This window comes from Heterocephalus glaber, unplaced genomic scaffold (genome assembly GCF_053883595.1).
Source record: "Heterocephalus glaber isolate CG9 unplaced genomic scaffold, H.glaber_assembly_v1.0 deba00001479, whole genome shotgun sequence".
NCBI classification, from domain to species: domain Eukaryota; kingdom Metazoa; phylum Chordata; class Mammalia; order Rodentia; family Bathyergidae; genus Heterocephalus; species Heterocephalus glaber.
In genome coordinates this window covers 14244598-14266355 of record NW_028258316.1, presented here as the reverse complement: position 1 = coordinate 14266355, position 21758 = coordinate 14244598, and the positions used below count along the sequence as shown (strand labels likewise).

Below are 21758 nucleotides of genomic sequence, written 5' to 3'. Positions count from 1 at the left end.
TAAGGTCCCTGCCTTCTGGAGAAAAGGCAGACTTGCCAGGCTCACCCTTCAGAGACAGGGCTGGGGAGAACTCTGGCCAGCAAACCCCCATCGCCATCCCTGCCTTCAGTCCCCAGTGCCCACCTTACCTGCCACTGTTACTAGTGGCAGACACCACCAGGAGGCTGTAGTCATGGGTGTGACCCGTACACTCCCCCAGAGCTGCTCTCTGTGGAGTGACCCACCTTTGGGCCTCTGCCTCACTTCTTCAGCCTGAGATGAAGGGTACTCTCACCCCTTCCTCACTTCCTTCCACCCCTCCCTCAGTCTTGTTGCCCCTCCTGCCTTACTGCTCCATTCTGGCTCTGTGATCCCCAGTAGTTTTGAGCACCCGCTTCCCCTCTGCCCAAGCCTGGAAAGAAAGCTGGCAGCAGCCCCATCAGACAGGGTCTCCCAGTACCCCCCCCCCCCCAAGCTCCCAGCAAATCTGAGTCCCCAGGGGACCTGGAAGAATATGCCACTCACCCTTGCCACGCAGAGAGAACATGTGTCCAGTGCAGGCAAGATAAAGATGTGAGCAGAACATTCACATCAGCTTCTGAGCTGGCCTGGTGTACCTTAGACCAAGATGTGAGAGGGCAGAGATTGTGGGGGAAGGCACCCTTCTGCGGCTCACAGGCCGGCTCCACCTACTCCTGGCTGCGGAACCCAAGAGTGTCATTTCCACTGTTAACCCTCAGTTTAGATAGACTGTTGGGAAGGCTGGAGGTAATGTTTGCAAGCCCCTGGTACCCAGTGGACACAGAAGGTGATTATTGTGCCTTCTCAAGAATTCCATTCTCCTCGGGCGCTCCCTTGGGTGGGGCTAGAGTTGGGAGCTTGGGGCATAGAGGTGAATAGGAGACTTAGGATCTTGTAGGGGAGTCACTGTTGGAGCATGTAGCAAGGGCCAGTAGCAATAAGAGGGACTTGTGTGGTGACCTGGACATGGAACTGGGGAGTCCCAGCTCTGAGAGCAGCCCTGCCTCTGAGCCACTGTGGGATCTTAGGTGAACTCGTCCCAATCTGACGTGTTCAAAGGCAGTAATAAGACTCTGTCTAGATGAGGGTTAGATAAAGGCTACTGTCTAGATATAAAGTGATGAAGGAGCAGGTGGTTTGATAAGCTGCAAAGCAATATGCAAAATGAGAAGTTGTTGCAACACTGCAAGACAGGAGTTTATGATGCCATAAGAAAGGTGGGGTGACACTTGTGGTTAATTAGAGGCTAGGCTTTGCGGAAAAGGTGTCATTTAGATAGAATGCAGAAATGGCAGGTCGGTGTTCCAGGTGGAGGGAGTTCAGTGGGCTGTCAAATCCAAGTTATTGTGTTTTTTTAATGGATAAAGGATATTAACAGGTAATTCACAAAAGAAGAAACCTAAATGGCTAAAAAGGCCAAAACTATGAAAAGATGTTGAGCCTCACTGGTCATGTGAGAGATGCAAATGAAAAGAACCATGTTACCTCATTTACACTCAGGAGACTGGCAATGTAAGAAGTCTGTTGATTTGGGGCCCTGGAGGGCATGAGGAGGTAGCACCGCTGCACCCTTATACACCACTGATGGAGATGTATACATTTGGTATAATTTGGGTAGCAGTTTGGCAAGATCTCATAAAGTTGAAGATACTCATACCTACAATTTAGGGACTCCTCCTCATTCAACATCTAATTGCAAAAATTAGACATTTACACAGCAGTCTAAATAAATTATGACCTAATCATGCAATAGTAGACTGAAAGTAAAACTAAGGTTTTAAGCCTCAACATATATACACTTTAGGTAAAAACAAACATCAATTTGTAGCATAGGTACAGCGTGATACAAATCATTTTTTCAAGCTGGGCATGGTGGAACACACATGTAATCCCAGCACTGAGAGGCTGAGGTGGAGGATTGAATTCAAGCCCAGCCTGGGCCACTTAGCTACTCAGTGAAATCCTGTCTCAAAAATAAAAAATAAAAAAGGGCTGAGGATGTAGTTTATTACAAAGCCCCTGAATTCAATCCCCAGTATCACACACAAAAAATTTTCTTGAAAACATTCAAAAGTAAACTATGTATATATTTTTAGTTATACCATCAGGTGGTATGTAGGAATATTAAAACTGTGTGTGGAAAATGAAAGATGCCAAATTTAGAAGGGAAGAATGAGACTGACTGAAATAAAGAGAGAAGAACACGGAATTTAATTATATCTGTGATATAAAAGTGAAAGGATCTGAAGCAAATATGTCAGAAAGTCAGGATTTGATAAAGCTGGGTGGCTGGTCTGTAGTTGTTCTCTCTGGTCCTTCTCCTTCCCTCCTCTTCAACTTCCATCTATTTTCTTTGTCTTTGAATTATCTGGTCATTGTAAAGATGGGAGGGCCCGGGAGACCATGACAAGATTGCCCCAAGGAGGTTTTGGGTACATTGATACTTGCTAGGGGTGCAGGGTGGGTATAGCTCATGGTGACCTCTCATGACTGGCATTGGCCGCCCTCCTCATTAAAGACTTGTCACAGCTGGGAGAGCCAGGCTTGGCAGTCACCAGGGAGAAAATGGAGGTGGGAATGGAGGTGTGATTTCCCCATTGTCACACATATCCCTCACCTTCAGCTGTGTCTCAACACCTGGCTGTCAGGGGAGACTGTGTGCAGGCCGAAGAACCTTGAACGTGGGTCTCCTGTTTTTCAACAACCTGTCTTCCTCCATTTCTGTGTTGTTCTCTTTTTTCTTCCATTAAGGAAAACAGAAATCCCCAAGGAAGACAGTAAAAGTCACTTGTGATATTTGCTTTGCTGAAGTATAATTCACATACAGTAAGTTCACCCATTTTAACTGTACAGTCACTAACTTATTTTGAGAGAGCAAAATTTTCAGAAATAGTTGTTCAACTACTAAGCAACTTAGCATCTATGAAAGTGCTCTATAAAGCAAAGTATATTTTTCACAACTGTGAATAATAATTATAATACAGGCTTTGGCAATAGTTATTTTGCCGGTGACCATTTAAACGGGTCTGTGTTTCATTGCCTGAATTTGAGGGTCAGTTTAAAATGTTTTCAGCATGGAGGTGCTGAGAGTTTTCAAATCATAGTAGAAAACATAGTCGTTAACACTTTTTAAAAAAATGAGTTGACAGGATCAGCCTGTGACCTCTTGAAGTGTCTGTGGCCTTGGTTAGCCACTGATCCATAAAAACCTTTGCCTGTGGCTTTGTGGAGAAATAAGAGAAGTCATTTGTGGAGAAATGAGGGATGTCCTGACTCTTTGAGCAAGGAGGCGTGGAAAAGAGAGGCAGATAGCAAGACACTTTAGTACCTCCCACCCCTGTCCTCATGTAGGACCAGTTGCATCCCTTCCCCTCTTTTAGTCTCCTCATCTGTGCAATGAAGTGCTTCTTTCTGTGGCACAATTAGTATCCATTTAGGGAACTATGCAGAGGTCAGAAAGACCCAGCTCTGACCACAAGAAACTCCTGGTCCAGAGCTGGCAGGTGGGCCTGGGGACAGGCACATCAATAGGCATGGCCAGACAGTGGCATCTAAGGTCCTTCTGATGACAGAATTATTTGATTCTATGAACTTGCCCCAAGGTTTGTTTTTCCCTCCCTGTGTCACCCAGATTAAGCCACTACTCTAGTCAGGACTTCTCATTTCCTCACTGGTGAAAATATAAAGTTTAGAATGGATGAGTGGTTCCCAGTCACCTTCATAAAGGACCTTATATAAAGATTTGACCTATCAAAACACTGCATTTTTACATTTGAGAGTTATTTTATCTCCTTGTTTTTATGAATTAGGTCTACATATATTCAATCAGAGCTTTTAATTGCTATGGTAAAAATAGTGTGATTATAAAAGTTGAAATAGGCAGATAGACATTTATTTCTAGCCTGTGGCACTGAGTCATTTGTTCATCTATGCTCTTTTATAGTAGATCTTTCCAGAGAAGGTTAAAGATTTATTTCGAATTATTCCTGTGTTAAAGTAGAGAGGAGCCATTTTAGTAGTGAACTCCAATACTTATAAAGCACCTTTTCTAGGATCAAGCAATCCATGAATCAGATCAAGGTGGCTGAGCTCCCAGCCCCAAGCTGGACACAAAAGATGAAAAGGAAATACGTGAGAACTGGTCCCCAGGAGCCAGCCCCCTGGCTGGGCATTCCATAAAGGAGACAAGATATATATGTAACTCCTCAAAAAATAATCAGCAGAGAGCAAACAAGAAGGCAGCAGATGTAACGTGGTCATTCATAGAATTTGTCTAGTAATGGTGGAACTGAGATTTGAACCCAGGTCTAGTATGTCTAAAAGACAATGCTCACTCCACTTCCCCACTCTGCCTCCCTTGTATCATGACTAGAGAACACTCATGGTGATTCTCAGCATGGACAGAGCTTATACCACATAACAAGAACTGCCCCTCATCCCTTGTGTGCTCTGATTATCCAATTTTATGCATGAGGGAATAGGTTCATGTGGCAGAGCTAAGGCACAAACCCTGTGGTCTGACTTCTGAGCCTTTGGCCACCACACTCTTCTATCCCTGAGGGGACTGCTTATTCTCCTAAGGGTTATGTAGTTTAAGACACCTCAACATTATACAATGATATTGCATCTTACAGTAATACCTCTGATAGGGACAGCTCTTTGGAACTTATACAAGGTATTTTCCTTTTCTTGTCTCCTCCCCACAGCAATTCTGGAAGTCAAGCAAGACAAGGGCTGTGACTCTCTCATTTTGTAGATGATGCAAGTGAAGTTTAAGGTGATTCAGGGGTGTCCCCACGGTCATGCAGCCAGGAAGCATTAGACACGTGACTCAGGGTCAGAGTCAGGGAGTCCACAGGAGAGGACCTTCCACGCTGTCACTCTTCTCCTCATTTTCAGATGGGGAGACTCATATCTAGAAAGCAGGAAAGACTTGTTCAAGGTCAAGTGTGAAGTCAGCAGTCGAGCTATAATTTGATCAGTCTCTCCCTCTGTCCAGAAATGCATGCTCATTTTGATTTGCCAGGTCTCTAGCAGTCCTCTTGAGTTTTCAATTGTCCACATTTGTTTAAAAATCCTTCTGGCTGAGTGATCTGTGACATGTGACATTCTCATGAATTTCAGGGGGAGTCCCTGTCTGGGTGATGGGACATCTACTTGACCTTCAGGACCTCTTTCTGCTTAGAGAGGCTTTGACTCATGGCTTTTAAAAGATAACTTTCATTCTTGCTCCTGTCACCTGTCTCTTGCCTGTACTGCTCACAGTCTTTGGGCCTGAGCTGGGCCACAGCTCCCGGACCTGGGACCTAAACAGCTGGGACCTTTAGATTCATGTCTTAGAGTTACTTCTCCCAAGATCACAATGCAAGTCCCATCTTTCAATCACAAAAGAGAAGAAACATCTGGATGGGAAGAGCTCTAGGGTGGAACCCATGGGTTGGCGGTGCTTCATTCTAGATGCTGTTCAGACCGCTCAGGTCTGGATCCCACCTGTGAGGCTTCCATTGCTCCTGGTGTATGTGGTGGCTGGAGTGGATTAGAAGATAAAGGGAGAGGAAATCTGGAGCAGCCAGCATGCAGGAGGGTAACTCTGGGGAGTTACATAGGTGGGCACAGTGGGCAGGGTTTCATTGGACATCAAACCAAAACAAAGATGTCAAGGCAGGGAGAAGAAAAACAGCAAGTGATACGCAAGGGGCTTAGTGTGTGCAGGTCATAGAGCAGCTCAGACTGGAACCGTGAGAAAGGTACTCACTTGCCCTTCATGGCCAACCCCACTGTTGGTGTGGTTGTGGAGACATGTCCTCTTCACAATCCAACATCAGTTTGACTATTTCCCAATTGTCCACCTGACCATCACAGGAGGTGTCATGGAGCCAGGTGCTCTGTGCTGCTTAATTTTTTGTGTCAACTTGCCTAGGGCAGGAGACCCACTGTGTAATCGGACACCAATCTGTGTGGAGTGGTGACTGTGTCTTATGATGTGGTTCACATCTCCTTGCCCTCCACAGTGTTCGGGTGGGCCACAGCCAGTCAGGCGAAGGCCTTCAGAGTGAACACAGAGGCTTCCAGGAGAAAATCTCTGCCTTGAGACTGCAGCATTCATTCCCACCTGAGTTTCCAGTCTGCTGGCCACCCTATAGGCTCCAGACTTGCCATTCTTTTAAAATAAATCCATCTCAGATAAATAATATATATGTCTATATTTCCTATTGGTTCTATTTTTCCAGCACCTGGTGGGAACAACCCCTTTCAAGTCCTTGAGAGCAGAGGGTGGGTGAAGTCCCTGAAGGCTTACTCCTGAGCACCTCTTGAGCCTCTGGACCCTCCACCTGCACCTCTCAAAGGTCCCCCTTCAGCAGACCATGCCCATGGCTTTTACTCCAGCCTCCTTCTCCTCATGCACCCTGTTGAAGGGTGAGCAGGGCCCAGGTGGGAACTGAATCACAAGGAGAACAGGCTTGGAAAGCCTGGAGAGCCAAGAGGTCTGGAGCCCAGCAGGAAGCCAGGAACAGAAGATTCCACGGAGCTTTTCAGGGTGCAGGCAGCAGCCTGGGCTACTGGGCCTCTCTGCTATGATGTTTCTCAGACCTTGGGACAAGAGGCTCTGCCAATATTTTCATAGCATCCAAAAGTGTCACAGCACCACGGAGGTGGCCATTTCTACCAGCTCTGTAAACAGGATAGAGTGCTGTGACCTCTGTCCACTAGGATTCTTGGTTACAAGTAACCAGGACCAACTCAGTTCACCTTAAAAGAGAGGGAGCTTGCTGGAGGATTGTGAGGGCCCAGGGAATGAACCAGAGGCTGGAGAACAGTCTTAGACAAAGGGCAGAGCCCAGGAAGCTGCAGGAGCTCTAGCCAAAGGAAGACTGCAGGTACAGTCTGATTCATGGGCCTCCCCGCAGAGTCCCCTCATCACTCAAGACCCCAAAGTAGTGTATCCGCACATGCCTGTCCACCACCCAAGCAGGAAGACATGCTTGGAAAGTATTTGCCTCCAATAGGCTTTTACAGTCATGATGACCAGGGGATATGGGTGCTAGATTTTCTTTCTGCAAAATGGGAAATTCCCCCAGTGGGGAAGTCAGTTTTAAGGCAGAGCTAGATGCTGGGCAGATTATAGATGACAGTGAAACTTCTTGGAGTTGTGGCCCAACTTAAGTCAATAACAGTTAGCTGGTGTTGCTAAAAGGAGCAAGAAAATGTACAGAATTTAGTTCCTGGATTTGGATGACCCAACATCAAGTTCTACCATTTAGTAGTAATGCCACTGTGGGCAAGATATGTAATTTCCAAGTGCCTCAATTTCCTTCTCTGAAAAATGAGATGCTAACAGCACATACAGCTCACAAAATTGCCTGTGAAAATGCTGTCAATGATGAAGTATTCGAAACTGCAGGGCTGTGGAGAGGGGCGACCAGGCCCGAGGCAGCTTCTCATCTTGGTGCCCAGCTAGGGCCTGGCACTCAGAAATGCCCAGTAAATATTTTCTGGGTGACTCAATAAACAAGTGTTTAGGATCATTATTCTAACCTGACCATCATCTTTGCAAAAACAAACAAAAAGCCACCCAACCAAATAGGCAGATGCCTTTAGAGCCTGGCCCAGCCTTCCTGAGCTGAGGCCTCACAAGTGAGCATGAAGCCTTATTTTTCCTTAGGCAACCTTTCGGACATTTTCATTTTAATATGTGAAACCTGGCTACTTGTGTTAGGGAGAGTTTATGGAAAAAGAGCTTCCAGCTGGCTTTGGGGCAGCCCATAAAAATGTACTGAAAAACTCTGACCAGTTAGAGCTTAGGAACTGTTGGAGGATGAGACAGTGGCACCATCGACCGTGGTGAGCCCGCTGTATTTCAGTAACTAGCTCTCTCTGCAAGAGAATGTGTCCTTCATCCCTTCCTGGTTTCCAGTCAGAGGATGGGGCCCACAATCTGTTAAAGAGAAACCACAGCTTTCAAATAACAGACAAACACATCTTTAACACAGGCAGCTGTGATTCAAACTGTTTCGAAGGGCGTGGGGGAGGGAAGGGTTTCCATAGCTTTAGCTGAAGGGGCTGATCAGAGCCCCAGTTTTCCGGATCCTATTCCTCCCTGGCCTCAAGCCTGACCCCCTTCAGGAAGCCCTCCTTGGTAACCCAAGCCCATCATGGGTTTGCTCACCCATACTACTCCTCAGTTGAAAGCCCTCCAGAGGGTCCTTCTAACTTTGAGGTCAAGCTCAGGTTCCCTAACTCGGCACATAGGCCCCTTTCTGCCTCCTTGGCCTCATCTCGTGCTCCCCAGCCCCACCCTTTGACCCACATGTGCCTGACAACCTCCAGCTCCCCCAACCTCCTATTTGGGCCTCAGGGCCTTGGACTGGATCCTGCCTTGGCTGGGATTTGCCTCCCCGCTTTTTATGTGGCTGGATGGTGTTTATTCCCCAAGTGCAGCTGAAGACTCTCCTGGGGGAGGTTAGAGTCCCTGGGCTGGGTTAGGCGCCCCTGCTTGGGGTCCTCAGAGTGCCTCATATTCCTACTCATCACATTTATTGTAACAGTCCCTTTGTTCATCTGCCTTGGCTTCCCCTCTACCTGGGAGCTCTGCTTATCTCCTTCGTATTCCTAGTCAATACCAGACCTAGCCCTGAAAAGGACACTCATTCTTAAGCTCTGCTCCTCACATAGACTGTTACATGGGGATCCCCTGGTACCACGCACAACCACACAGTCCACTCTTTCTTCCTCTTCCGTTCTGTTTAATTGGTCTGGCCTGTGGGCTGGGCACAGGGTTGGAAAGTGTGGCTTGAAAGACTTCCGGGCGGTTTTCATACGCAGCCACTCTTCTACAGCATGTGACTCAGGGCTGACATGGCCACTCACAGGGCACCCACCTGTCAGGGAGTATGAGCTTCAACTCGTAACCCCACTGCATTTGCCAAGATTTATGGTTTAAGAGAATGACTTGTGCCCCAACTGCAGGCCCCACTCAGTCCTTCGTGCTGTTAGGAGAGATCATGGGTATCAGAGTCATCAAAGATGCTGCGCCCCCCCCCCCCCAACCCCATGCCCCCAGTACAAGGAGCCTGACCTGGGACCCTGCAATTACCAGGTGATTGTGATGCTACTAAATGTGCCACAAATCAAAACATACTGAACTGGGGCCAGGCACCCCAAAGGCAAAGGGAGCCATGGAAGAATGAAAAGTGACCAGCTCTAGCTAAGTCTTGTCCTTAGGAAACATGGGTCCCCTGTTTTCAGATCCGTTTTAAAATTTTCCTTTTTTGGTAGAGACAGACAAAATCTGGATATTTTCCCCCCAGTGAAATCTAACTGCTAAAAGTTGACAGCTAATTAAAACAATTTAAATACAAAACTCAGGCCAAATAAAGCCCACCTGCAGAATGAATTTAGCATTCATATTTGCCTACCAATATTTGCTATAAACAGGTCTGTGGACTAGGCTACAGCAGGGCCTGCCCGCCTTAGGATGTGTAGCCTCTTGATTCTTTGGGCAGCCTTTCCTCTTGGGAGCTGGGCCAGCACAGAGGGCGTTTAGAAAACAGTCCCGAGACTTGTGTTGTACGTGCAATTAGAAGGCGGAGTGGGACACTGCACCTCGTGTTCCATGGTGTTCCCTTCATGCCAACTCACTAGGAAAAGACCTCTCTGGCCTCTGAGGGCCTCTGAGAGTTTTATTTTGTCTCAGCAACTGCCATGTCAGTGTCTTGTGGACACTATGAGCTGTGTGGGGTCTAGAAAGCTCCAAGAGAAATTTGGGGCCTGTCCGCATCACACATGGGACTTCAAGGTCTGCATTTTGCATACCTGTCTCATTCCCAGTTCTGATCTTCCCAACTCCTGTTTTCCACTCGTTTCTTGTCATGTGGCCACTCCTGGAAAATTCTATTCTCTTGTATATCAACTAAAGAGGTTAAGTGATTTCTGGAATAAGACATGTTATAAATACACAAGTTTGTAAAAATAGTAAGTGCTCAAAAAAAAAGGTGATTGAACAGATGACTACTGGAATGATTCATTTTGTGGTTCCAACCCTGGACTTCGCACAGAGCAGGTGTTCAGGAAATGAGGGGCAGGATGATGGAGGGGAAAGCGACAGTTTAGAGACAAGGAGATTATAGCTCTGTCATTTCCCCATGACTAGGACCTCAGCTACATTGTTTAGTCTCCCTTAGCCTCAGTTTCCTCATCTGTACAATGGGGAGCAATCTCAGCACCCACCTTACGGGAGCTGTCGAGAGGACTGAGTGAGTCTGGTACATAATAGGCAATAAATGACAACTGTAATTATTTTAATAGTAAGTACACCCTGGTGTATGAATGTCATTAATTAAGAATCAAATAAATGAAATGTGTTCCCTACATGAGGCTACTCTCCCTCTAACAGGCTGGCTCGAGGCTGACAAGAAAGGCACAAGTCCCTGGATTCTCTCAGCTAATTGTCCCAGGTCTCTGCTTGTTGTGCCCGTGGGTCACCTGGGTACAGCAGTGATGGCAGGTGGCTCAAAGAGAGTGTGGCTGCCCCATCCAACTCCTCCCAGCAAGCCCAGGTGTTGAAGACTCCCTCAGCTCCCAAGTGCTTGCCCTCCCCATCCTTTCTCTGGAAGCCTCTGGCTGGTTTCTGCAAGCATCTCTGATGGATGCTCACTTAAGAAAGCATGGGTCAGGCCGGGGATTTAGCTCAGTGGTTTCGCCACCTGCTGCACGAGCTCAAGGGCCTGAGTTCGATCCCCGGTACCAAAAAAAAAAAAAAAAAAAAAGCATGGGTCACAAAAGAACTAAAAGCATCATACCACAGTGACATATGCACACCCATGTTTATAGTAGCACAGTTTGTGATAGCTAAAGCTTGGAAGCAGCCCAAAAGCCCGTCAACTGGTGAGTGGATAAAGAAGATGTGGGGTTTTAAAAATATATTAAATGAAGTACTACTAGGCCATAAAGAAAGATAAACTTGAGACATTTATAGCTAAGGATGCACCTTGAGGCCATACTTAGAGTGAAATAAATAGGACACACATGTGTAAATGCCGAATCATTTCTCTGATGAGAAACTGAAAGTGTAAATGACGACCAAAATGTATAATAGATATTGTGAAATAGGAAGAAAATGTTTAAAAAGAAAGGGAAATTGGGGCGGGGGCAGGGGAAAGGAAAGAAAGGAAAGAAAATAAGATTGAAAATAAGAAGGAAAAATGGAAACAAAGCTTATGTATATATGGGAGTGGAGGGGTTGAAGGGAGGGCAGGGGAATGGGAATAAATGAAAGTCAAGATATGTCATGTACAGGTACAAATTCTCAATGATGAATGTCATCATAATTTATACCTAAATGTACCATTAACTCAATAAAAATTTTTTAAAAAGAAAGCATGGGTCACCTGGTGTACAGGAGGTGCATTCAGCGTTCTCTGAGGGTCACCCTCTGAGGCGTAGGACACAAGGTGGACAGTGAGGACAGCAAACCTCTAATACTATTGAGCAGAAGGAAATTCACCAGAGATCTTTGCAGGGGATGGCAGCCTATAATGCACTTAGAGTCTGTTTGTGGTGAATTTAGGGTCTGCCCCAGTGCCAAAAATGCACAGTATTCAGAAGAGGCCCTGTTGTGCAGGGCAGAGGTTCTCAAAGGATCCTTGGTCCTAGGCCAAGAGCATCCCATCAACTGGGAGCCTATTCTAAATGCAAATTCTCCATCCACACCCCAGATTATCAATCAACTCCTCTAGGGGAAGGATCCACACTTTGGTCATGGACAAGCCCCGAAGGGTGATCAGACACAGGGCCAGTTTGGGGAGTTCTGGACACTTCAGAGGATTTCAGTCTGAGCCTCTGTCACCTCCTCTGAGAACAGGGACTATACTCATGCAGTGGGGCTCTGAAAGGGGAATGAGGACAAAGTGGGGTTCCTGCCTGGCAATTGGTTGGTGCTGAGCAACTGCTTCCTCGAACTGATTGTGGAGGATCAGCCTCTACCCAGTGCTGTGCTGTGATGGTCAGACCCCAAGACAAGGCCTCAGCAGGGAGGGGAAGGAGGACAAATCTTGGAGCCCTGGATGCCAACTTTAGGAGTTTTATCCTGCCTGCGATGGAGGCTTGCATGTTTCCCTTACTTTTCTTCAACAAAGCAACAGGCTTCTAGGGATTCTGTCATCCCTGGTGCCACCTCCCAGTCCCTGGAAGGCAGATGGAGCGGCTGTTGAGGGCCAGGGTGGCCCCCATGCTGGGTAAGCGACACCCTTGCATCGCTGGCAGTGGCCGCTGGGTGGAAGGAGCAGGCGGGAGGCCCTGGCTGCCAGCAGCTGCAGGCGTGTGGCAGGAACAGGCGCCTGGGAGCAGAGACCACGTGTGTGGAATGGGAGCGCTACTCAATGCCTTCCATATGGCTGCGGATGCAGAAGGCCGGGTTGGCCGACCCAAGGGGACTGATGGGAGGGATGACTCTGGCAACCAGCCCTCTCCCTGAGCCCCTGGCTCGCCTCTGGCTGCAGAAAGGAGCACTGATTTGCGTTCATCTATTGCCTGGCTCCCTCAGAAGCCTGTGGGCTGGGATGTTTACCACCTGTTACCAGGACTAGCCCAGCGTGGAGCACATAGGCCACATCAGGAGTATGGGATGAATGAACAAAGGATGGAAGACTTGAGAGAGTTCTTTTTCCCCCTTTGCGGTATTGGGGATCAAACCAGGGGCCCTGGCGTGCTAGGCAAGCGCTCTGTCTCTACCACCAAGCTATATAGAGATGCTCATCCTTAAGTACATCCAGCACGTGAGTCTGGGAGCCTCAGCATCAGCTAATCCTCATGGGAGCCTTTGGTGGGTGAGGATCCCTTCCTTTCTGCGTGTAAGCTGGCCCACCCTCATAGGGCCAGGTCAGGGGCTTTGTCCTGCAACTGTGTCCAAGAACGGTGAGGTTCTGAGCCGGCCATCGGACCTCCCCAAGACCATGCAGCTAGTGAGGAGCAGGTCAGGGTCTTAGTCTCCAGTGAAAGACTCCAGGTCCAGTGCTCTTTCTCTTTGATCCCCAGGGGGAGGGACCCCCTCGAGAAGCAAAGTACCTTGGCTTCCTGGGCAGTTTATCTCCCTGGAACCCAGAGTCACTAAGACTCAGAAACTAAAGAACTGGTCCTTGGAGGAAACAAAGCATAGAAACCTCCAGCAGACTTCATTTTGCTTCTTTCTGAGAGGGTTTTGAGCTTCTGAGCTGAAGGGCGCCCGATCACCATAAAGCAGAGTCCATGACTTTTGCCTTGTGCTTCTGGGATAACCACCATGGCACAAATAATGTAACTATTTGAATAGTTTTGTACAATTTACTTATCATATAATGCAATGTACCTTTATTTTTATATTTTGTCCACTTAACAACAAATTCATATTTGGAAAACAAGATTTTATAAACAAGTCTTCTAGACTGTACAGCTGGATTGATTGTTTTGCAAAACAATCAATTGTTTTTCTAGATTGGTTTTCTAGATTGTGGCGCCTGACCAGGCCAGTCTGCACCCACAGGGCAGGTGGCAGGCAGGTGGCTGGAACTCTCAGCAGGAGCTGAGGCTCTTGTCACAAGGGGACTTTCTTTCCTTTTTAGGGAAATCGCAGGTCTGTTCTTAATGCTGTTGACTGACTCAGGCCCACTCAGACCAACCAGGTTAATCTTTACCAAAGTCAAATGGTTAGAAATATTAATTACATGTACAGCACCAAGATCATTACTGGATTGCATAATTGGGGGCCTAGCCAAGAGGACACATAAAATTAACCATCACGGGGATGAACATTTTGTCTTCTCAGTCCAATGGGGTGTGCAAGAGATTGAGAAAGGCAGCCCGAACCACGGAGGGGACCTAGATCCAGGTTCAGGCTTGGCCTAGAGCTGGCAGTGCCATCCTAAGGGACAGCTTAGGAGAGGGCTGGCCAGGTATCATAGTGGGCCCAGGAGGATCCACTTTGCGCTTGGATTCGCTTCATAGCCTCTTGATACAATAGCTTAACCTTGAGCATGTCCCCTAAACTCTCCTGGGATCCATTTCTGGGTTTTTAAAATGGGGTATGGGCCCAGGATAGTGGGACATGCCTGTAATCCTAAGCTATTCAGGAGGCTGAATTAGGAGGATGGCAAGTTTGAGGCTAGCCTGAGCAGCTTAGTGAGACCCTGTCTCAAAATTTAATAAGTTAAAAAGGGGGAGGTACAAGTATGCAGATCAGTGCTACAGGGATCTCTGAAAGAGGAAGGGATCACAAGCCAGGCTTTCCCGAGGCTGGAGCTTGGGGTCTGAACCACAAGGCAATTGTGGCTTCTATGTCATCTTTATGGACCTTTTGAATTATTCTGACCTACTTCATTTGAAGATACTGGGCTGCATATCCTGAAGCTAAGCTTCATCTACCTGCCTGCCTCCCTCCAAATCTGTAGTTTGCTCTTGTCTTGGTTAGAATCCTTTCCTAGGGCTGGGGATACAGATCAGTGGTAGAAATCATGTGGCGAGGCCCTGGGTTCTATCGCTAGATTTTCAACAAACAAGCAAACAAACAATGCCTTTCCAATGTAGATAAAGCCCACAGAGAAAGCCTGAACAAGATCTGGCAAGTTCTGGACGTGAAGTAGGCCACAGTACCAGCCTTGTGAAGTGTCAGGCCTTTGGGAGGAAGGAAGACCCAGGCTAGATGACTCTCTTCCAAGTTCCAGGACCCAGTGGGGCCACCTCATAGCTTGTAGAGACCTCTTTGCTGTGGTTCCACTATCTGAAAACAAGCAGATCATGATCCTTTACTTGCCAGGGATGTTGGGAGCTTGCTCACAGGCCCTGAAAGGCCCCAGAGCCACAAATTGGGTTCTCCTGAGACCCCCATTGGCAGGAGATGGCAGTCCCGAGGCTGGCTCCCACCCAGCAAGCTTTGGAGCCAGCTCTGCCGAGGCGGAGGGGGCTAAAAATAGCCAGCACATCTTGCAGGGACAGAGGTGGTTAGGAGAGGAGGAAGAGGGGATGCAGACACTCACCCACTACGGGACTCCCCGCCTGCAGTGTGTGCGTGTGCTGCAGGGGGTGGATGATTCCTTTCCCCGACACATGCCCCCCATCCCTGACTCCAACAGAGCTGGCCGCGACTGCTGTTCCCTGTGGCCAGGCAGAGAAAAAGCTGGCTAGTGGTGTCCACTGGCAATATAATGAGAAGTACAGATGTAATTCTAAATTTTCTAGGAGCCATGTTAAAAAATGGTGGAATTAATTTTTAGTAATCTATTTTATTTAATCTATCAAAATTTTATCACATCAGCATGTCACCCATATCAAAACACAAACAAGATAAATTCTCTTTTATATGATGCCTTCACAGTCTGGTACATGTTTCAGATTTACGGCTTATCTTAATTTGGCTGCATTTCAAGCGCTGTGTTAGATTCCTGTGGTTGGCTGTAACACATTACCACAGACACGGTGGCTCAAAACAGCAACAGTTTAATGTCTTAGAGGGCTGGAGGTCAGAAGTCTGGATGAGACTCAGGAGACAAAATCAAGGGGTCCGCAGGGTCGTATTCCCTCTGGAAGTCCTGGGGGGAATCCAGGCCTCGTCCTTTCCAGCCTGCATTCTGTGGTTTACAACCCTTCGTCCACCCTGAAAGTGCATCATTGTAACTTTCCCTTCTAGTGCCACACCTTCGCTCTGTCTGCTTCTGCTGTCACTTTGCTTTCTCTGCTCTGGGCCCGCCCTATAATGATCTTTGTGATGACAAGGGTTCCACCTGTGTAACCCAGGACACTACTCATGTTTAACTTGTGATCCCAAGTCCCCTTTGCCATGTAAAGTCACACATTCCCCTCCTTGGTTTAGGATGTGGCGGTCTTTGGAGAGCCATCATTTGCCTGCCTCATGTGATTAATCCTGCCCCCCCCCCCATCTGTGACTACCATCTTGGACGGAGCAGCCCCAGGGAACAAAGGGGGAAAGTCTTGCCCCAGCTCAGCTGTGAACTAACTGTGGGGTGGTGGGTAAAGCTGCTTCCTTCCCCTGGCTGGCTGTGCCTGCCTTGCAGGTGCAGTATGCCACCAGTTGTGTAAATGCTTATTTACCTGCACAGGGGAGGGTCTACTGGCAGGTTGAGGGATGTTGAGGTCCTGAAGTAGGAGGCCTGAGTGCCAGGAGGAGCATCAGAGACTGTATGCTTCAGCGGCCTCATTTTACATATGGGAAACCTGGGGCCCAGACCGAGGGAGAGGCTTGCTGCAAGCTCTTAGTGAGTGGAGAGCTGAGCCAGAAAAGGGACCCAGTAGGAACACTGTTCCCCATGACGCCACATTGTCTGTCTCCTCTCTGAGCCTCAGTTTCCTCCCCTGTAAGGAGGTAAACAGGGCTGTTGTGGAGATCAGAGGACCTCTCAGGTGTGAAGGGCACTTGGAGCAGTTGGAGGGCTGTGTAGAAGAGTCACAAAGGCATCTGGGTACAGGCATTATGGATCAGCTCTGGGCTGAGGCTGATCAAGGGTGAGGGCTGGCTGCCTCCTCCACTTCCCTGACTAGTGCTCTGGACACCTCAGAGGACCTCACGGGGACTGCTACAGCCCTCAAAGCCTTACCTGTCTTTTGGTCCTTGCCCCTTGCCTCCTCTTAGAACCAAGCCTTGGGAGCAGCAGCTGGCAGTGCCCTCTGCATTGTTGGCTCTTTCCCAGCTCTGCTGCTTCTCTGGGGCTGCATTTTGCCTGGGGTGGGGGCCAGGCAGGGGCTCCTTGAGGTCCGGAGGAGTAGCCAGCCTGAGGGTCTGCTGCTGGCCACCCTATATGCTCACTACACTGGGCTGGGCAGTCCCCTGGCCTCCCTGTGTACCAGTCGCACAGTGGGTAAGAGGGTCAGACAGAGACTGACAGCTCCCTGAGGCCTGAGATTCTGGGGCTCACAGGCATCCAAGGACAAAGTGTTGCTGACCCAAGCCCCCCACCCCCTCCCTGCACTGGTGGGCAGGGCCGGTCACTGGCAAGAGCCAGGGCAAGAAGCAGGAGTGGAGCTGGAACCTGGGACTCATCTCTGAAGGTCTTGGCTCCCCTGCCTGCAGTCCTGCTCCATCTGAACCCAGAGCCAGGCTGTCCTGTGAAGCTGCAAGATGACCCTGGGCCAAAGGCCTGGGTACTAGCACCATGCAGGCTCTGAGAACACCTGAGTATCATTATTCTTCTTCTCCTCTTCCTCCTCTTCTTCCTCCTCTCCTCCTCCTCCTCCTCCTTATTCTTCTTCTTCTTTGTCTTCTTCTTCCTCTTCTTCTTCTCCTTCTCTTTCTCCTTCTCCTTCTCCTTCTTCGATACAGGGTCTTGATGTGTAGTTCAGGCTGGTTTTGAACTCACCATGTAGTCCAGGCTGGCCACAAATTCACAGTGACCCTCCTGCCTCAGCCTCCCAACTTCTGGGATTACAGGCATGGGCCAATTTGCCTGGCTTGGCTTCAAGCTTCTTCAGTTGAGCAGCTACCGGATCCTCTGGATTTCTAGGGCACAGGTGGCCCTTGTGGACTCTCCTGCGTCTGATCCTGTAAGCCTACCTAATAAATTACCTGGAAAAAAAAATATATATATTTTCCCCCCATGGAGTCCTCTAGAGAACCCTAACCAATACACAGAGGCACAGAGAAGTTAATAACTTGCCCAAGGACACGCAGATACTAAGTGACAAAGCCAGGACTAGAACTGGACTCTTGGACTCTAGCACATTCTTTCCTGACCAAATGCCAGTGAGGCTGGGGGACATGGTCTCAAATGACCTCCGAGTCCTGACCCAAGGAACACAGCTCATAGGCTGTGGAGATGCTCACTAGTGGCCCTGTGAGGGAAGGCAGGGCCAGATCTTTAGCTTTCTAAAAAGCAGGAGCCAGGGCTGAGCAAAAGCCTCTACCAAAACTCCCCTGGGAAGAGGGCCTCCCTCAGGGAGGCCCTTAGGGGCCAGAATCTGACATGGTCAGAGCTGGAGGCCTATCACCACCCACCTGTCCACTGTGCACAACCAGAGACAGCCAGGTGATGGGCCCAAGGTTCCACAGTGGAAGACAGAGTCTCTGTTAGGCTGAACACTGGACACTGTGACAGCCTTAGATGTGCATGGGGGCTGGTGACTCCCCAAGGAGGACAGTTGTCAGCAGTGAGGGGATTTTCCCCCACAGTCCCAGAGGCTAGTGTCCCAGGTGGATTCCATTCCACTGCTGCCCCAGGCACTTCTCCATAGATGGAGCTGTTCTGGGGGTGGACACATGGAAAGAAATCAATTCTGTTAATCAAGAGAATGCATCAGGAAGGGTTATGAACAGTAATCAGAAGACTCACGTCCAAGGTGGGCTGTGCCTCTTAGTGTGGGCCACGCCTCTTAGTGTGGGCCACCCTTGAGCACACCTTTCCTTTCCTTCGATCACCTTCTTTTCCTCTGTACAAAGGAGCAGAGTCCTTGTTGCTGGAAGAATGGATCTGACTATCCCAAGGGCCAGTGGGAGGGTGGGGGTGAAGGATGGGGTAGGGTAATGGTTCACTGACCTCCTCCCCCTCAGGGAAGAGGTCAAGCCAGCAACCACTGGGTGGCTTTGTCCAGTGTTTGCCCCCTGTGGTAGTTTAGGGTGGGGTGTCTACTTGATTGGGCTTAGGATCCATCCAGGGGTGAGTGGAGCACACTTCTGGGTGTCTGGATGGGTCACAGAGGTGTGGCCTTTGGGGTCCATGTCTGGTCCTTAGTCCCTTCCTCTTGGTTGCTATTCTCCTGCTCTGCTTCCAGGCCACCATCAACTAAACATCTTGGCTCTGCTGTGCCCTTCTTCCTCAGAGCCAGCCAACCATGCACTGAAGCCCCCCAAACTGTGAGCCAAACTGAACCATTTCCTTTAAATTATGTGTGTCAAGTATTTGGTTCCAGTGAGAGGAAAGCTGACTAATACATTCTTTCTGCATCTTGACCTCCTTGCTTATACTGTGGTCAACTGTGACAGTTACGATGACATTAGCACTGTACCCGCCCCATCCTGATTGTCCATGAAGGAAAATGCTTTGAGACAGGTGGGGGATGAGGAAAGGACCTAACAAAGAACAACACATTGGCTCAGACGAGTGCAGTACCCAGCTCCCCCTGGAGTGGTCTCCTACCCATCTGGGCCACACAAGTGTGCTTTGTTAAATACAACCACTTCCCAGATGCTGAGATGACACATGAAACCCAGGTCTTGGCAAAGGGTCACTGGAAAAGGTTCTCTGGCTTCATCCAACCCTTTCCTCAAGGCTGCTGTGAATCCCACCCATGCAGCCCCCCAAAGCAGAGCACTGCTGGCCAGAGCTACCTCCCTTGGATGGGAGATCCTGGAGAAGGGCTTCTAGCCTATCTGGAATGCACATCACAGGTCATGCAACTCCCTCCTGTTCCCCCAAATCACTGCAGGTGACACCACAATGGGAAAAGCTTCTGGCTGTGGAGGCAGGGACCTTCCTATTGGCTGTGTGGCCTTGGAATAATTGACTGACTTCTCTGAGCTTGTATCTATAAAGTGAGGAAATAATATCTTCCTCCCAGCCCTATTATCAATACTAAGAGTGATACTTGCAAAGAAAGTTTGTTAAATGATGCTAAAAATGATACCGATGAATGATAAGTATCATTTTGTTATGCTTATTTAAAAAATTAATTTTTTGTCTGCAGAGTTCAAACTGGATCTCATAGCTGATAGCTCTGTTTCTGTGCTCTCCCCACATTAGCCTGCTTCTGGCACTGGACTTGGGTTTGAATTTGGCATAACCTGATCTGGTTTCAAGTCCTGGCTTTCGGCCCTTGTGTGAGTTTGGATGAGTGATTTTTGCCTTTTGAAAACACAAAGATAAGAACAGTGTCGCCTCTCTTGTGAGTTTTTGATAGAATTTGCAAGGACTGATGCAAAGAGAACCCTCAGGGCAGTGCCTGGCACTTAGCTCAGCACCCCCTGGGTGGTTTTGACCCTGTCATTCTTAGCCAGAGGCTCCTCGTGTACAAAGCGAATGCCTGCTGTGACCTTGGCATCCTTACAACCACACAGTGAATGTCACAGGACAGAGAAGAGTCCTGGAGTTCTGAGGTCTGGGCCTGTGGCTCAGGAACTGGGCCTGTGGTCTCAGGCACATCACTTCCCATTGGTGCCTCAGTTTCTCCATCTGAAAACAGTCATGATAATTTCAGCCCTGCCTTTGGAGTCAAAAGACTTGAATAGGAATCCTGATTCCACCACTTATTCGGAGTGGCCTCGAGCAACTTCAGTTTCCCTGGTTTCTTCATCTTTACCTGTAAGAAGGGGGTTAATGGTAGACTAGATGACAGTGGAATGTTAAGGGTAAAAAGGAGAGTATAAAATTGTGATCAGTGTGATTCTGGTTACATTTTTTAAAAATGTATCTAACTTTTCAAAAAGATAAAGAAAACTTACTAAACCATTCCCAGTAGTACTCTCTGGATTATGGGCTCGTGGGTGACTTTTTTTTTTCCCTTTCTCTTAATATTACTTCTGTTCCTGTAATGAGTGTGTGCCTCTTATCAGAACTTAGCAATTAAAGACATAGATAATAGTTGTCTTCAATGCATAGGGTTATCTGAGGGTGGCCTGTGCCTTTGGACACAATGATCTGACCCCTGAGCAGACCAGGGTGGGCTGACTGCTTCCCCTGACTTCCTGGGATGTGGCCTGGTGGCACCAGGAGGCCCCTTAGAGCTGGCCTCTGGCTGGGGGCAGAAGGACCCTTTCCCTGAAAGGCCTCCTGTGAAGATGGGACCACATTTCAACTGAGGACCTTTCCCCAAGGAAGCAAGGAAACTAGGAGAGGAAGTAAGGAAACTGGAAGCAAAGCCTTGGCTTTGCTTGAGGAGGTGTCTGGCCTTGGTTTCCCGCTCTGTAAGAGAGGATTTTGAGTGTCTGCCTCACTGGGGGATTGTGAGGACCCCCAGAAGCAGTGCCTTTGCCTATGACTTGCCTCCTGCACCCTTGAGTCCCAGCCATGAGAGATGAGAAGCCAGCTTCAGATGCATTCTGTGTCCTGGGCCCAGCCCTTATTTCTGCTTTTCTCTTTACCCTTTGGCCACCAGATCTTGCCTGCCATCAAGATGCTCCCATCTCTGAGGCCACTCTCTCCCCCACATCTCCATCCTCTGGATTTTGAAATATTTCAGGCTGAGTTTAAATGATGTCTCTTCCACTAAGCCTTCCCAGGTTCACGTGGTGGATTCTGTGCTTTCTCTGAGACTCTTATACTTTTGGTCATAATAATCTGCTACTGTGCCTATTTCCCGACTGAATGAAAAAAGCAGGGTGCATGTCTTACTGTCACCCCCAGTGACCAGCATAGTAGATGACATGTGCAGATCTCAACACATGTTTCATCCCATCAGGGTGACAGCTGTCCTGGACAGAACAATGGCTTGTCCCACACCCCTGCTGCAGCCCAGCACTCAGCAAGGATGGAGGAAGATGTCATGTGCTAGGGCACCAGTTCAGAAGCAGAAGCCACCTGGACTTGATGGACCAGACTTTCGCTTGTCAAGGGGAAGCACGTAAGTCCCCGTGACCACAGGCTGTCAGGACAGGAACAAGGCTGCCATTAGCAGCCTGGTGTTCATGAAGACTCCATTGTACACAGGAAGCTCAGTGCTCCAACTTGGTGGCTGGGCCTCCTGAAAACCCTCTGAGCTAGGCGGCCAGGGTGGGGCTGCCCTGACCTCAAATGAGGAAGCTGAGGCACAATGGGATGCCAGGCTGGACCTGGTTATTCTGATCTCCT

At 48.6% G+C, this 21758-nt stretch overlaps 1 protein-coding gene across 3 annotated transcripts in view; it reads left to right on the top strand.

The window, feature by feature from the left end:
• Positions 1 to 21758, top strand: part of LOC101712031 (protein CutA homolog) — an 85273-nt gene that overhangs the window by 47268 nt on the left and 16247 nt on the right. For all 3 annotated transcript variants that reach the window (XM_087182842.1, XM_087182843.1, XM_087182841.1), the window contains exon 6: positions 21370 to 21531. In XM_087182842.1, the coding sequence (XP_087038968.1) occupies positions 21370 to 21531 (162 nt within the window). The remainder of the gene's footprint in view (positions 1 to 21369; positions 21532 to 21758) is intronic.